Source organism: Camarhynchus parvulus, chromosome Z (assembly GCF_901933205.1).
Source record: "Camarhynchus parvulus chromosome Z, STF_HiC, whole genome shotgun sequence".
Taxonomy (NCBI): Eukaryota; Metazoa; Chordata; class Aves; order Passeriformes; family Thraupidae; genus Camarhynchus; species Camarhynchus parvulus.
The window spans coordinates 21,951,560-21,969,794 of record NC_044601.1 but is presented as its reverse complement, the minus strand read 5'-3'; the positions used below and the strand labels follow the sequence as shown (position 1 = coordinate 21,969,794).

Below are 18,235 nucleotides of genomic sequence, written 5' to 3'. Positions count from 1 at the left end.
TGTATGAATTGTAATTCAATAGCACACAGACTTGAAGAAAATAAAAAGGGCTTTGATAGCCTCTTTCGAGTTGCTTATGTTAGCCAAAAATTGTTGTTTTCTTTCCTGAAGGGATATTACTTACACGCTTATGTTCATGGTCTGGCTTTGAAGAAAATTGGCGGTGAGAGATCTTATTTCATCTTTGGGGTATGTGGAAACACACATAACTTGTAGTTTCAGTCCTTAGCACTTTGTTCAGTTTTCAGTAAGCAGTGAGAATTCACACTACTCCACTGCATCAAGGTTTAAATAATTTGTCAGCAAAAGCAGTGAAGGAAAATCACTGAAATTCCATTGTCTGAAATCCAAAATAGCTAATTTTGTGTCATTAGAACGTGTGTAACCTTCAGTGACAAATGAGAAAATTGTTGCTTGATTGCTGTGTAGTATAGCGGTTGTTTCCACATTCTTATTAATTTTGTGGAGTCATAATGAGAAGACCACATAATCTATCAGAAATTCTTGTAAAAAGGCAAAGCTTTTTTGTCTCATTTGGGAAACTTTGGTTTTAATAACCTCTTCCAGTTTTGCACTGTGGTGTTTTGTCTGAGAAATGTTGGTGTTGGTCAGGCTAGTGGTGCATTGTAGTTTTGTTCACATCAGTGAGATATCTGACATCAGTGTGTCCTTGATACAAACAGGTAGCTCTGGTTCAAAGCTTTCCTTGGTTGCTTATGGCAAGGAAGAGATACCAGCACTTATTTGTAGATTATGAGCATCGTAGCAAAAGCTGCAGATATACTACAACCCTTAGAATACAGTAGAAATTTTAAGTAGGTGAATTCCTCATAAAATTAAGTAAATTTTTAAAAGGATAAAATATATATTACTTTACAAACAACCTTATTCCCTAGGAGTTTTGCCTTTGATTCTGCTGGGGACTAGACTGCTAGTTAACATCCCTCATTCCTGCAGGGCTTCCCTGTCTTTCAGCAGCTGAGATTTCTGTGCAAGTCCCCAGCTGCTAGCTGCTGGAACGATTTGCCCGCTGGAGGTCAAAAACATACCTGCTGACAGCCACTAGCAACCTTTTAGCACAGAAAAAAACAGCCCCAAACATATTATCTTTGCTGATCTGCTTAACAAAATCCAAATTTGTGATACTTTGAGTGACCCATTTCAAACAAAAAAACCTAATTTACAGATTATCTAATCTCAACATTTTGTAAATATTTAAACAGATTTTTGAAAGGTGTTTTCACATCAGTTACATTGATTTCATGTGGGTCTGAGCTTCCTTAGATCTTTCCCCTCACTGCTGGCATCTTTTATCCAGCCGCTTTTCTTGTGCCTCGGTAGAAACAATAGATACTTTCAGGTGTTCCAGCAATGAAGGTTCTTTGTGGTGAAACAATACAGCATTGCAGTTTCTTACTGAATCAGGTAGGCTCAGAAGGTCATAATTCAAAAAGATGCCAGCTTCCTCCATTCCTAAATGGAGATATAAATCCTTCTTAAAATGTTAATCATCTGCAGGATATCACCATATAATATTTCTGTCAGATCTGTAGCTGTAGATGTGGATGCAGATGATAACAACCCATGTTTCTTCTCTGGACAGAGGAGGTTTGATCTGGCTTTTTGACAAGAGCAAAGGGGTGGTTTGGATGACAGTTTGAGTTTCCTCTAAATCCAGCTTCAGACCCAGCATTAGATGTGTAACTGATTAGAACATAAAGTGTTTGTAACTCTAGGTTAATTACATCAGCTGCAAGCAAGCTGTGTGAAAAGCTCTTTAAAGCACTCAGTGCATGGTGTTGAGCTGCTCTGCTTGCTAATAAGGGGTTTTGACCATTGTATATCAAGCTGCAAAGAGTTTTCAGTCTGCCTTTCGTGCTGTAAGTTGAGCTTTGCTGCTCTAAGATACCCAAGGTGCATTGTTTGACATTTAAGCTCATAATCTTGGTGGATGACAATACTAGGCACTTAATATTTATACTCAGTTCTGTTAGTTTCCTAGAATTTGATCATTTTCTGATCACAATAATGAAAATATTTCACAGCTGTTGCTACATGGCATCTTTTTAATGTGGCATCAAATCAAAATGGCATCAGCTGTGGTCAAATCTGGTGAATGTGTGAGGTCAGAAAAGCTTGAAAGCATTTCTGGTGCCAGCATGATACTTTCCATTTCTTCAGCAGAGGTTATCTGTGAATACAATAATAAGAAGAAAAGTGAATTCCTTATCATTTGAGGTGAATGTAAGACTGTTGTGTCAGTTTTGATGTGAGCTATCTTTAGAATGGAAATGTGAGCTCACTGGTCTTCATGGCTTTGAAGACTTATACATGCTAGCCCCAGTGGAAATAAAAGAAACACAGAATCACAACTGCCTGGTTTTCCTTGCAGAGTTCCTGAACTTAATTTTTTAAATGTCCTAAGTTCTGTGACAAGTGGAGTGTACCAAAATGGGAAAGATAAGAATTTAATTTCTTCTGAGGAGTAAAACCACTTATCACAGTATAGCTCTGATTAAAGAAGAAAGTTGTATTTAGATAGTTACAGACAGTGTAAGCATATGCAGCAATTAGGGTGTATATGATTTCTCGTGAACTCTTTTTTCCAAACTTTATACAGTGAAATTTAATAGGGAGAAAGCCTGTTTGGGTGGGTTTTGGAGCTGGGTTGGGTTTTTGTTGTTGTTGTTGTTGTTGTTGTTTTTGTTTTTTTGGGGTTTTTTGGGTTTCCTTTTTAAATTTTTAGTAAGACTGCTTCTTCAGAGGGCTTTCTGCAGTATTTGGAGTACAGTAGAATTTGCAAAATTAGATGAGAGGTGAGACAGGAAGATAATAATTATTAGAACTTGTGTTCCTCAGATTAATTTGTGACATTCTTAGTAATTGTGGCAGCCTTTCAGTGAATGAACCAATTTTTAAATGCATGTTTTGTTGGATATACTCTTTTTGGAAATTATGCATGCTTTGCTATTGAATCCTGAAAATACAACAACATTCATGTGGATGGAGGCTTGTTGCTCATAGTGACTGAATCTACATGGAGTTTAGTGAGGAATCAGTCAGGAACTTGTGCAGTGTGTATAGTTATCTTCAAAGAAGGAAAGGGCATGTAAAGGTAAATACAAATACAGAACTGACATAAAGCAAGTCAGCCTTTCAATAGATCTTCTATGAGCCATTTTCTGTACCTGCAGCATACAGGGAAGTATCAATATAAAAGACATGCTTTTAAGTGATAGGCATACACTGATACACATCTACCACCCATTTCTCCAAAAAGCATGTTTGCTTACTGTCATGTTTTTCTAAAAGTGTATTTAACATAATATGCAGAGAAGTGTCAACCCTCATCTCTAGATTTCTGGTTTTAAAAAGTTTTCCATGCAAAAGTATTATTGAAAGGCCTACCATTATAATGATGGTACTTGCAGGAATGTAAATTCCTAGGAACATTTTGCTTGGATGCAGCTATTGGAAAAAAAAGGCTTTTCAATCTCTCTTTTCTTTAGTAAGATGGTATTTACTCTGACACAATGTACTGAGGTGAAAACTGTAGTTTTGGGGTTTTTTTCTCCAATAATTCTCTCAGTTTTAACAGCATTTTTCTTACCTACTGTGAAAAAGGGACCTGTCTGCCTCTAATGCTCTGTGATCCTCCCAGCCTGTGTGGTCTTTTTAGAAGTTGTGTCCCATTTCCTGTCTATAGTTTTGCATCAGTTCATTCAGCCAGCAATGGGTATTTTTGTAAGGATGGAGAGGAACAGGAGTAATGAAAATGGTGGTGACTGAGAATTCTTACTGCAGTTTGGGTGTGTCAGGTCTTCTGTAGGTCTTCAAAAGCCTGCAGAATCTGTTTCTTTATTACCAGATTGGACAATAAATTAATTCTTGCCATCTTCCATGCAAACATGTTTAAATGATCCTGAATCTGCTGGAGTGAGATTCAAGATTTATCTGTATGTATCTCCATAAATTCCAGTAACACATTGGTTAGATCTCAGGAGTCAACACAGGATTTGGTTAGGATGCTTGCATATAGGTTGCAAAGAGAGGGAAAGACATCTTTAGTACGATGCAGATCTTGGTCTCCCTGAATCTACAAGGAATTTGAGTTTCTTAAGCTTATATGATAAAGAAATGCAACTTTGAGAGGTAGAACGCAGTATGCTTATGAATTAGATGTTAATATGTTGGTCAGGAAGCGTGGGTTGGTATCTTACATTTTATAACAGTTACACACTGAAACTTGAAATGCATGTAATTCGGTAATAAAACATGATTTTTTTTTTCTCTACAAAAATAGTAATTTGGTATTGCAAATGGAGATAAGCTTTGAAAAAGAGTGAAGTTTAAAGGTTAAATTTTTTGATGATGTGAAAGAAGTTTAATTAGGAATATATTGGTCTGTATTTAACTCCCAGTGTTTTGCTGAATCCCTGAACTGAATTACATTCATCTACAGCTGTAAGAATATGAAGAAGTTTTAATTACTGTCTCTTATATGCAGACAGTTAACAAACAGGTGTGCTTCTAAGAAATGCTGGTCTGTTTTAATGCATATGCTCTTCTTAAAATTGATCTTCCTGACCAAGCAGCAGGAACTTTTTGATAAATTCTGTGAGATATAAGTAGAAAAAGTTGTAAGTGCCTAGGTGAATGCACAGTTCTCCGGGATCCAAGCAAGGTTAAAGGAAGTCTGAATTAATGTAGCACAAAAATTGGTAGGTCCAGAGGGAAATGAAGGCTAGTAGGAATCAACTGGGGTCTGTTTAGGAATGAATCTTAATTTGTCCATATAATTCTGTTATATCTGAGATTTTAAGGATATCTAATAGGAATAAATTGGAGAATGGATAGCAAATGTGAAAGTATTCTTCTCTCAAACCTAATGGAGATGTAATTCAAGATAGTATTAAAGGTAATATTAGAATATGAAGACTGGGATGTATGTTATTTCACTTAGTTACTATTAAAAAGCTTTGCTGAATATACTCTACTTTTTACACGTGCTCAGTCACATAACATTATCATTATCAGCAGACATTTAGCTTATAAATATATAATTCAGCTTATCCCTCTGTTTGCTTCAAAATACTTGGCATTTATTTTTCAACATCATTGAAGTAGTATTAGCTTTGCAGTTGAGAACAGTAGTATCTGTTTTTTTGTATTCAAGATAGCTTTAAACCAGAGGTTTAGCTTTAATTTATAACTTCTAGTGCATTACTTTATGCTTGCACGTGGGGTTGGGGACTTAAAAGTGTGGAATCGCTGTGTAGTATGTAAGGTTGCAGAACTCTGTCATTAGTAATAAGGCTTTTTTCAGCAGCACATTATGAATATCTAGATGACTGTATTAAAAACACTCAACAAACCACTACAAACACATAAACATCCCCACTGTAAAACCAAACAACCAACGAAACAACCAAGCAATCCCCTAAAAGCAAAACCCAATCCTTTGATTATAACCCGAAATTTGCCTCTGCTTTCTGAGGTATTTTAGGGAGACAGGTTTTGCTTGGTTTCCACAGAAACGTTTTGCAGCAAGAACGTATTAATGATTAAAATAGTTAGCCAAGATAATGGGAAGTTGGAGACTCCCATATCATGTATATTTATATCTTCATCATTTTATGCTGATGATCATGTTCAGCTAAAAAATTGCCTAACTGTTTGGTGGTGGTTGTAAGCTAAGTATATATTAAAAGACTGTGGCTATTTTGTGGAATTAGCCAGACATTCAGAATGGCTGTTTTGGTTAGGATAACATATTAATATTGACTGGGAATACAAGGGTTTTGTCTTCATTCTCCTCTAATTTCTCTTTTCTCTTTCCTGCCCCCCTTCCACCCCCAAAGGAAATTTGGTTTTAGAGACTGATGAAGATGTTATGTTTTTTAAAATAATAGCAGCCAGTAAGTGAGAAGATACTTAAGGGGAGAAAACAACCGTAATCAGTTAAGCTTATTAGAATTTCACGGTTCTCAGGAGGCTGTGAGTTGTAAATTGATACAGCCCTGGGGTGACAGAAGAGGTGGAATTAAATCAGATTTCATCTGGATGTATGAAGGCAAAATGGCACTAAAATCTGATTTTTACACTTAAAACACATTCACTAGTGATACATGTCCAAACATGTTAAACCACACATTTCAGAAAGCTTATTACCATATTCCTTGCAGTGAATTCAGAATGATATAAAGATTTTTCTTGGTGACGCCTGCAATTCACACATACCTTTCCAGTAGTAAATGCTGTGCTTTGTCATGTTTTACAGTAGATGAACACACTGAAGAGCAACTTTATTTACTTAATGTGCTGCACAAACTCTTTAGCTACACTTATTGAGCATATTGTTCCAGTGCAGTCCCTGCCATCCTTCATGGATATTGTATCAGACAAAAAGCCTGTCTCCTTGTTTTCAAAGCAGCCTAAAGAATGAATGTTTGGTACTTTAGAGATTTCTTTGTCTTCATAAGAATATCATGTTCAGCCATGTTTATCTGATGCTATGAAACTGTCACACTCAAGCCTAAAATTCTTAAAAGCAGGAGCTAGGATTTAAAACTGGCACAGCAGAAAAATTTGGGATGTAATTAGAAAAAACTGCTGGATTGACAAGGTGTGACAATGGGAATAAATTCAGTTTGGTTTTCTGGTTGCTCAATTTAGTTTTCTTTCACATGAAGATGATAAAAAGAAAGAGAAAATGACATGCCAAAAATGAGGGGGAGAGTAGTGTGAAGGTGAGGGATGGGAAGATATTTATAAGGAAAGAGGAAAAAATAATGATACACTTGATAAAAAGAAGAAGAAGTTAGACATCCAGCAAATTGCTGTTTTCTTATTTACGTCTGGGAAAAACATACTAGATCAGAGGCAACATCTGAAAACTTGTATGTGCAGATAAAAGAAGTCAGCTTAGCTGTACTTTTAGGTTGTGGCTTTGTCTGCACACAGTGACATTTAATTAAGTAGGTAAGCTGAAAGTGATTTTTTTCATCCTGTGTTTTAGTTACAGTTGAAATATTATTTGGGTTTGTAATTTTGTATGCTTATCTGAGTAAAATTCCATTACGTATATCAGGAATTTGCCTGTTCTGGGGGGTTTAGCAATAATCTATCTATACAGTAATTTTTAAGACAATTTTACTGAGTAATTTTTGAAGAACTGGGTGGTAACCTAGTCTTGTGGTGCACAGTTTTAATTGCACTTGTTTATATTCACACAGAATAAAGCAAATAAGTAAATAATGGATATCTCAGCTAAAAATGGGGGGCCATCAGCCACCTGAGAAGTAGGGTTTTTTGTAGGGATCTAGTTATGATATAACATTTTTGTAATTTGTATAGGAACTCCTGACCACATAATAATGATAGCTTCACCATCCTTAACGGACTCATGCTAGTGAAAAATTTAATATAGTAATGTAACTGTAATATGGTAATGTAATGTAATTTTTAACTGGTGCCATACATCTGCATGGGTTTTTTTGTACACCACTCTCTGTTGAAGTGGTGTAGTAGATGTGGTTTTTAGACATAAAAACAAATATGTTTTAGCAGATGATTAAGTGCAGATAAACAACATATTTCATACAAGATTGTTACACCACTCTCCCATTGACACTCCTACTCCCACCCCAGATCAGAAACATGCCTAGCGTGGCATGCTTTCTTTTAGATCTCCACAGACATTTGCCTGACACAATCCAACATACGTTTTGTCCCAGTTATCAGAGTATGACTATTAAATAATAATGGGAAGAGAGATCTCATCCTGCTCATAAAGCAGACTGTTTTTTTTTTAATAAAGTGTAAAGAATATCTGAATTAAAAGGTCTGCATTTTTTTTCACTTGCACACTTTATCTTCTAACTAACAGTGACTAATGTAGGTCAAGCAGTGAGAGAGAAGGAGAATTGATTGTGCTTGCTGATCTGAAGAAGTACCAGAAGATGCCCATCTTCAGTGAGACACGGAGATGGGAGAAATGAGATCTGACGGTCAGAGGTCTTTCTCTGCCCCTCCCTGGCAGCATTGCAAAACTATCACATCAAAATGCAGCAGACTTCCAGAAATCATTCAAGAAATGATACTCACTATTAATTGTGACTGGTAAACTTAAAAGATACAAGATATCTTCCTTTTGGTGAACCTCATCTTTGCAGTTCTGATTCCTTCCATTCAGTCGCCAAAATCCTTCTAGGAAGGAAAATGGCAAGCAAACATCCCAGCTGAAATGGTAGATGCCTTTGCTATTAATGTATCTTTCTTCTTTCCTCTACCCACTTTCTCTTCTGAAAAAACCCTTGTTTGCTTTTTTTGTTTCTTAGCTGTTAGAAAGCCTTTAAAAATGCTTTTACTTCCCCTGTCATGGCATTATGTTCTTTGGAGGGAGGATCAGCTGGAGTCATGGCAAAGAAAACTGCTGTCCTGGTAGTTTTATTTTGTATTCCCCGTACGATTCACAGTATTGCATTGTTCCTTCGCAGAGGGGGAAGATTGGTCTCTCATGCAAATCACTGGTCCTTTTCTAGGCTTTGTAGCCGTCCTGAAATTGTTGGAAGGGATCCTTTTTTCTGCAGAGTGAGAAGGAGGAATTGCACCAGACAGGCTGGCCCCAGTTATTTTATCTCTTTCCTGTGTCTCTTACAGCTCCTTTTGAGGAGCAGGCACCAGGCAGTACCTATACTGTGTTCCCAGGGCTTCTGCTGGTCTTGTGCATTTGGTGCGCCAAATTCAGTGACATTATTTGGCATAACTTGAGACTTGCATTGCTTTAAGTACACAGAATCTGGCCCTCAGCCTTGTCTGTATGCAAAAGTGTCCTTGCTCATTTGAGCTGAGTGGATAAACAAGTGTTTTTCTATTGACCCAAGTGGTACATGAAGTTGCTACCAGTTAAAGAAATGTGGTGTGTATACATTATTTCGGCTGATAATATTTTGTGAGTATTTTGTGAATCCAGAGATTCAGCTTTCACAGAGCCTCATTATTGTTCATGGTAGTGCAGCTTTTATCCTCAGGAATGCCTCTAACTCTTCTTGAAAAGTCTAAGAAAAACAAAGAGAATGTGCAGAAATAGAAATTTACTTTCAAATAAATAAAGTCACAAAGTGAAGTAGAAGGAATAAGGCTAGGAACTGTGGGGATAGATCTGCAGTGTGATTGAAGGTAGCAGGCTCCAAGCAAGTTAAGCAGGACAGAAGTTTTAATTTAACCCCCATCTTCTCAGACATCAGCACATGCATGCAGAGGATTATTATCACCATCTGTTTTATCTACAGCAGTTTTCATCAGTTGTGTTATTTTGTGGGTTTTTTAAGTGCTTAAGCACTGCTTTGAAGCCGTGGTGTTAATTGTTAACTTTGGCTGAATCTGCATGGATGCCTATAGCAGTGTCAGCATGCTAAGATTGGAACTGTTAGATTAATGAATGGAAGTATCAGCTCTGTGCCTGTGAGTACATTAATAGCTGTGCCAGTTCAATCAAATACACTACTGACTTTGTCATTGTGAAAGGTATTTACCAGATCTTAGATGGACTGCTGAGAAAGATGAATGTAATCTTTCATTTTAGTCTGACTTAAAAATAAGGTAACTAAATTCTTCACATAGATTATTTTATTACTGTTCTTCACAGGAGGAGAATAGATATACTGGTCGATTTGAATTCTTCACTTAAATGAAATATACATGTATGATGAACATTGTAGTGAATAGAAGGAAACTAACGGTTATCTTTCATATAGCTTAATCTCATATTCTGGTTTACTGGAGTTAATGTTGAAAAGAGAAAAGAGAAATAGAGAACAGAGAACAAAAAGAAAAAAGAAAAGAGAAAAAAGAAAAAAGAAAATAAAAGAGAAAAGAAAAGAAAAGAAAAGAAAAGAAAAGAAAAGAAAAAAAAGAAAAGAAAAGAAAAGAAAAGAAAAAGAGAAAAGTATGCTTAATCCTTAATTTTTTTTAATTTGTTTTTTCTTTCTTCTTTACAGAACTTGAAGAAGGTGTTTGTAGAATTTAGCCATCAGGAGCTATTTGAGTTCTACAACAAGGTCTGTAGATTTTACAATATTATAGTTTCTTTGTAAACACCTTATGCTGCTCAACAGGAAGTGTTGCCTATATGAATTAATCAAATAAAACTGGAAAGAAGGGATCCAACTTATATTAAGGCTCTTGGATTCCTTTGATCGCGTAAACCATTTTCAAGAAGAGCCTGTGCATTCACCTTTGGAATAGGCAGGGCTTGGGTCACTGTAAGCATACCTGGCAGTTAGATCAGGAGGAGTTAGCTGATGATTGACAGTGGGGATCTCTCTGGAAACAGCATCTTCATGTTACATCTTCAGTCAAGATGCTAGGCTCATAATCCAGTCAAAATGAACTCTATTTTTTTCCTTGTTATTATGCATTGGAAATTCAGAGGAAAACATCTGTGCATGCTAAAGAGGTAGTATTTAGACAACTGTTTCTTCAAAATTTGAATATTTAAACTACAGCAATGAATTCTAATAGCTTCATGTAAAAACAAATATTCATGAGTACAGGATTTTTATATTGGTATGCAAATATATTTGGTATGCGTAGTTGAAGATATTGGTTATTTCTGTTTGCATGTTTCTAAACAACCCTTTATGAGTAGAGGTTTTTTCCTCTCTTTTTCTTTCCTTTAAATAGCTGGAAACTATACAAGCACAGCTGGATTCCCTTACGTGATGTTTTTGAAGACTTATTTCTCCATCATGATCCTGCCACCTCATTATTTTGAATTGAAGATAGATTGCCAAGCTGCATTTCCTGAAGGATTCAGCGGGTTGCTTCTTGTAAAATTATATGGCTTATCTGCTTTTCAGACCAGTACCATTAGCCAAGAGTCTTTGTCAAGAGTTTGAAGATTCTAATGGACTTTCTCTTGTTTGCTTAGCAGCTGTGGAAAATATCTTCTTTACTTACACTGGGGAAACACCCTGCCCAGACTCTCCCCCCCACCTCCCCAAAGAATGCCACCCTGCTTCAGAAATATTTTTTTCATTCTGTGTGTTACTTGATTCTGGTAGAAATTTGCATGTTAGTGAGAGACTAGGAAAAAAACCCTTTTTTGTAGACATAACTGTAGAAGTTATAAGAAAGTACACAGCTAATAAAATCTCTATCCTTTTAAAATAATATTCACACAATTGATAATGCTTCTTTCAGATTTGTCAAAATAAATTCAGAATTTTGAAAGTTTATTGTGGGGCTAGTCAAATTTTATTTCTCTATCTTTATTCTATTTTAGTTTGGTGGGTTTTTTTTTTCTTTGAAATAATCAACAATGTCCCTGATTTCAGTGTTTACTCTTGGCACTGAAAATAAACATGGCTTCTTAGCACTGCATGCCCACTAAGGCATCTAAGAAGTGTGATGTATAACTGAGGGGAGAAATCTCAGAGTATAAAACAAAAAAATACTGAAATGATCTGACAGATTTCTGAAAGCTATGTTGATCCTTCCTCATGCTCTTTTTACCACCAGCATTTTTACATTGAACAGGAAAAATTGAAGTATAGTGATTAAAGGCTGGCTTAGTCATACTTTCACCCATCAGTTCCAGATGATTCATGAGCAGCAGGAGAAAGGTGAAAGTCATCTTAGTTCTTGTTTGTTGACAGTTTGTATACGACTCTGGGCTCTGGGCTTATAGAAGGTGAGAGGAAATTGCCTGTTCAGAGATTTAAATTTTTTTTCTTCCTGATGCCTACATCAGGGATGGTTAATACCCAACTGGACAGTTTCTTTCTTTGCTCATGACCGTAGGTATAAATATAACCAAAATGTATGTTTTGAGTAGCTGGTTTCTCCTGTATAGTTTAGGTCCTCCTGTACCAGACTTCCCACTTTGTTGCTTTTTTGTGCCTTTTTGTTGCTTTGTTGTTAGGGATTGTGCTGTCAACTCTAGAATACTGTGAGGTTTGCACAAGCTGTCTGAGCTGAAAATTATTAGATTCAGATGATAACAGCCTATGTGTGCATAAAGGGCACTGGAGAGAAAGCACACACCATAGTCCTTAGCTCTTTAAGGAAGTGCCAAATGATACTTTACTGCTCTGGTGCAGTAACACTGTTACTGTAGAAAAAGAAGAAAGTCACCTGGAAGAAGTGAGTCACCATTGCCCAGCAGAATGCCCTCAGCTATCCACTATAGCTTGTGAGGCTGGCTGCCAAAATCACATCTTGTCATAAGCCCCTGGCACACATGCCATATTGTCTGGAGATACAGGTGTCGCCTCCTACGTCTGATTGTTTAACAAGAGTTTGGCAGCTTGCTTATCTCACCCTGCATAGACTGGTGCATGTCTGCAGCTGGACACATCCCCACCATTCCCTCTGCTTGCTGACAGTAGCAGTACTTTGTAGTTAGTGCAGCTGAGGGAATCCCCTTCTGCATGACATGTCTTCTCTACCAGTCCTGTGGCACAGTATGCTTTGTGCAAGACCACTGCTCTTGAGCCTTTTCACTGAGTTTTCAGAGCTTATGTTCTGGAAGTCAGGTCTAAAGTGAGTTCAGACCTTCCTGTGTAGATACAGGGCATACTAAGGCAGTTGCGTGAGGTGTTTAAGTTATCTTTGTGAATGTAGGCAGTGATTGATGAATCCTGGAGGAGGAGGTGAAGGCTGGACTAGTTTGGAGAGCAAGAGCCATGGACAAATCAGCAGGCATATCTTAGAAAAAGAAGTCAGGGTCAGAAGAAATGGGGCACAAGAGAAACAAAGGAGAAGGTAGAGAAATGTATATTCCCAAGGATGGAATTTGGGTGTTGGAAAATACCAGGGAGAGAGCAGAAACTTTGGAAAAGATGACAAAAGTATATATACAAAGAAAATATTAAACAGAGGGGAAGATAACCTTATAGTTGAGTGAGAGCAGGGGAATCAGAGTAAACCAGAATTAGCTATGGAAACTAGCCAGTTGTATAACTGCATCTAGTATTTCAAACTAACCCAGAAGTGCCAACCTTGGTGCAAAGCTGACCAAGATCAAACTATGGGATAATGAAATACAGATTTTAAATCTAGCTTTAATAGTAAATACTTAAAAAATTATAAAATTATGTTGAAAGGGATGAAAAAGCCTAAGACTGCAATAATTTTGTAAAATACATTTAATGTTTTTCCTTCTTTGCAGATGACTGAAAAGATTTACAGTTTCTTTACAGTGTTTGCCTTTTATTTTTTACTAACTGTACTGAATTCTTAGTATCAAAAGCTTTATTGTAAGAAGTACAGTGGTTACCTTTAGTCAGGGACTGCTGAGAAATAAACATTTATTTTAAAAAGATTTTTCTGTATGTAATGGGAAGCTTTGGGGTTGTACATTGTTATGGAGCAAGGACGTAACCCGTACCATCTTAGAGAAGAACACTGCCACTTAAATTTAAGTGCTACTAAGGAGAGAAAATTGGCTAACTGAGAAAGAGCAGAAGACTTTGGGGGTTTTGTTAGGTCTTGCAGAAAAGAAGGCTTTTATCCTGGTTGCTTCTCTCTGGGCATGAGTGAACCTGGAGAGGGGAAGATTATTCTTCTCCTGAGAGAAGCTGTCTCTGCTTGGTTTGTATAGAGTCCTGGTGTCACACAAGTGTCAGTGAACAAGAGGAAAAACAAGCACTGGCACAGACTAGGTCATGCATGGGTAGATCTGCCTGAAGCAGGGACTCAACCCAGTGCCTTAGGGGTGGCAGAAAGAAAAACACTTCTGGGAGGAAGGCAGCGTGTGCAGACTGCACAGAATGACCACACCAGGCTGGTGCGAGAGCCTAGACAGGTGTGTGCATTCTGGAGGTGTTCAAGCTGTGGTTATGGGTACTGGTGAAAAACAAAGCACTTGAGTCTCAGGGCTATTTTGAATAGCCCTGAGAAGAATTTTGAAATTTTTTATTGCAGAAAACAAAAGGGATGCTTTTTCCATGTTCAGGATCCTAGCATACTGGCCTGTAATATCTCTTGGACATGATCCAGATTTGAAATTACCAAGGCTTCACATAGTGTTGAAGGAAGATATTTGCAGAGATTTATTGAACTCTAAAACTGGAAATTGGAATGAGTAAGAATTACTAAATCTTTCAGATCTTCCAGTGCATTTAAAAAAACATTTGATTCATCTTTGTTCAGACATTAAAGACAGTATTTTCTGTGACTGTGCTTCTTTCAAAACTATAATGTCAAAATCTGCCTCAAATGGACTGTTGGCAAAAGAAGGAAATCTTTTGATTCAGGTGTAACAAGCATCAGTAATTTTTTGACGCAAAGATTTGGAGTTCTGGACCTAAGGGAAAGCCAGTTCTCAAACTGCCTCAAAAACACCAAATTACTGGTGAAGGGCAACCACTTGTACATCACTGAGAAGAACCAACACTAATGGCATGTTAATGCTTGTTGAGTATAAATGCATTAGATTATCTTTGTCCAGTTCAAACTTGGAGATGTAATTCCTGTTTTTTAAGCAAATACAAAATGTCTGTAAATTTTTGCATTTTATTTTTGTTGAAGTAAAATACGTAGTTAGACAAATATACCTTTGCTGTCTCAGATTTTGACTAACTGCCAAACCTGTTTTGGCTCTCCAGAGGAGGCTTTCAAATTCTCCTTTAATTTCTGGGTTTGCTGACACATAAATTTTGAGTAATCACCTGCGGCTTAATTTCTACAATCTGATTTTAAGGGCTGTGAAGTCTTGTTCTTTCAGAGCATGAAGAATTTACGGACATGCTAAAATTCTTAACCTTGGTCAAAGGAGGAAAAGTGGTTATTGTTATAAAATAGCATAAGCTCCCCTTCACACTTGTTCATATTCTCATATTCTTGATTCCAGCATCATCAGTAGCATTTCATTGCTTGGCTGCATTGGCATATTATATCTTCAAAGATTATGAATTCTCTCTTTTCCATAATACATTATGGTAAAATAATGACAAAGCTTAATAATGTCTGCTGACCAGTGAATAAGTATCATAGCACTTTGTGTTATAAGCTTTTGTAGCTTATTTGACCAATGAAAATGAGTAACATTTTGAGCTACTGTGTGGAAGTTCCTTTTCTATGGAGCAGATATGAATAACAGTGATTTTGAGTAGGTGTGTGAACCGCATTGCTGCTGACTGGTACACTATTCATGGTGTCTTATTAAGATAAACTAATAAGATACTTTTATCTGCAATTGCATAAGTTGATTTCTAATTTCCATAGAAATTAATCAGTTTTGTTGGATCTTCTCTTGGCCTCCTTAATTTTGTTGATCAGACCAAATTATATGCTGTGATTTTAACTGAAATAAAGTGTTTAGACCATCCCTTCATCTCCTTATTATTTTGTTTCTCAAGAGATAAAAACTACAGATCTTTTACAAAACAGATAGCGTTTATCTGTGTTCAGCTATGCATCCAGGAAGCACTTGCTCCTCTCACTTAGAGGGAGTAGTCCTTTTTCTATTGAGGTCAAAATATATCTCATGGTTGTCCAATGTTTTCTCTGATTATTGAAATAATAGAAAGGCAATTTGGAGTCCTACACATGCTGAAAGCATAACTGTCTTGGCCAGCTGTTCTAATAAGATTATTACATTTTTAGAGCACTTTTAACTTCTTGTCGTCAGTGTTAAACATTAATTGCCCCTTTATGGTAATATAAAACATACATTCAAGAAAATGTGAATGCATGTAGCACCTGCCTCTGAGATGGCTGTGCAGATCCACAGAGGCTGGCACAGGCAGCTGTGGAGAACTAGTTCTGGCACTGGACACACTGGAGTGGCAGATGAGCTCTTTTGGAATTCACCCTCTGGTCATTCAGGACAAGGGAAGGGAGGAGGAAGCAGCACTCCCTGGATAGAGCTAACAAGATTCATCGCATCTGCACTGTGTTGGAAGGATCATCCCACCAGGGTTAATATGAAGAGCTCCACATACAGGTAAGCTGCCTTTATTTCATTTAGTTCCCATCCATGGTTTCAGAAGGTAGAGCAGTCTTCAATAAATTGTATTTCATGGACAGCATGAGAACACTGTGCTTTTTCTGTCATGCGCTTGTCTGTTTTGCTGCTTCCAGGGTTAAGAAATGTTTCTTTGTTAAAAAAAGAGAAAAACCAATCTGATTTAAGAAATTATGCAGTTAATTATGTAGTAGCATTTTAAATATTGCTTTCTTGTGTTTGTTTCTAATTTCAAAGTGTTTGTCATAGCCAGTATCCTTGCTGGCAGCAGGGAATGAATCCCGGTGCAGTCAGTGAAGCCCAGGGACTGAGGAAAGGACCATGTCTCCCGTGCCTTGTACTCCTGCATGCTGATCCCTGTGGGGCAGCTCAGGCTTTTCCTTTGTTTTCACCTCAGACTGCCTGTTAGTTGAGCAGTTGTTACCTCTTTTCCTGGATAACAGTGCATCAGGAAAAGGTTAGAGATGCTGACTGCATTGGAAAAAAACTTAAGTCAGACTATGTGTTGTTAGCTTAGCTCTTTATTTTGGAAGGGATGAGAATGTTTTCTTCATGCAAGCTGCAGTTTTGCCCAGGTCTCCTCCCTGTAAGGGAGGAGCACTGCTTTGCACATCAGATGAATCCCTGGTACCTCTGTCAGGAACTATGCCTTGTGATGGTAGATCTCCACCATCTTCTGCTCTTCTAATTCCTAGCAAATTCTTGCTACTTCTAGCTCATACACAGCCTGGAGAGAGGCACCACAGGCCTCAAGAACAGAAAAGGATCTTTTTCTTACTTCATCTCTGCTCCCAAGAGGATCCCTACTCCTCTCTCAGGCTAGTGTTCAGTACAGTTCCAGGTAGTATCCTACCTACAAGCTTTTGTTGAGGTTTTCTCATCACCCCAGATTTGAAACTCACTTTGAGAAAGGTCCAGAAAAGACCTGTATGAGAAGAGAAGTCAAACAAGACCAGCCTTTCAGGATATTCCATTTCAGGGGTATTATTCACTATTTGGCCATTTCTGGAACAAACTCTGTGTTCAACTAATCAATGATAAAATTTATTCTTTGCAGCCAAACTGCCTACTTGAATAAAATTACTATTGCTTCCCCACATCATCCTTATGAATCGCAGCAAGCTAAAATATCCTTGGAATTGGATTTAGGGCAACAGAAGTGAGGTGCATCAGATAAATGTAGAAAAAATGAAGCCTATAAGTGTGAACTGATACCTTCGGAGCTGTGTTCACTCACTGTCTGACAGGATGAATGACAGTGATCCCAGTTTCTTAGGTAATCTGATACTAAATACAATAAAAAAGCCACCCTAGTTAAAATAGATATAAAGAGGCAAAAAGGACACAAACAAGCAAAGCAGAGTCTCCTTTAAGCAAGAGAACATAGTATGTCACTGAGGATGCTTGAAGTGAGAAGTTTTCTCAGGTCTTGCTTGGGGCAGCGCAGACTGTGTGTAATCCTCATTGCAGTACCCAGTAAGTGACTTGGAGTGCTTTTAATGTCCTCCTGCAACTGAGCTGCATCTCCTCATATCCTGTTAAATGTCACCCCTGCATCTACCCATTAAAATCTGTTTGGCAGCCTACTGATTGATTCCTTTGGGTCTGTAGTCAGAAGAAGGACAATCTGGGCACTCTTCTGTATGTCAGGACAGAAGATACAAGATCCTGAATTACCTCCAGCACTGCTGGGCAGTACTGCTCTTAACTGCTTTTGCAAACAGCACCCAAATGGGAATGCAAAGTATCTCAATTAATTTTAGTGTCTTTCTGTCTGAACAAGCTGTGTTTGCTAGGGTTGATAGAAAAGGTTTTGGGTGGGTGAGTGTCTCTCTCAGCACTGAAGTTGATAAGTTTTAAGATCCACCTTCTGTCTGAGAACAGAGAAGTTTTAAATTAATATTTAGTTGAAATACTCAATATGAAAGAGAAGCCAAAGGTGGAGCTTATTCTGCTGCCTGGAGCAAAGTTCATGCTTAAACTACTATGTTAGATGAATAAAATCTACCTTTGAGTTCCTTTCAGATGGGCCTGGATATGAATGTGTAAAATTATCTGAGCAAGAGGTCGTATCCCTGTGGTATAATGATTTCAGCATGTTGGAAGAAAGGAAATCTCCTATTAATCAACCTTATTCCAGTGTGCAAGGTCACAAAGCATGAACTTGGTACCTTATTCTGCGTTTCATAGCCCTGCCTAAATCAAATCCAGGCTGCAGACATGACTGTACTTTTTACTTGCCAGAGTAGCCCCATTGTCATA

General features: G+C 37.5%; 1 protein-coding gene across 1 annotated transcript in view; it reads left to right on the top strand.

The window, feature by feature from the left end:
- COMMD10 (COMM domain containing 10) overlaps positions 1–14,556 on the top strand; it is a 111,098-nt gene extending 96,542 nt beyond the window's left edge. Inside the window, exons 6-7 of the mRNA XM_030968007.1 lie at positions 10,002–10,061; positions 10,687–14,556. Coding sequence (XP_030823867.1) covers positions 10,002–10,061; positions 10,687–10,725 — 99 coding nt within the window. The 3' untranslated portion in view covers positions 10,726–14,556. The remainder of the gene's footprint in view (positions 1–10,001; positions 10,062–10,686) is intronic.
- Positions 14,557–18,235: the final 3,679 nt, after the last annotated feature.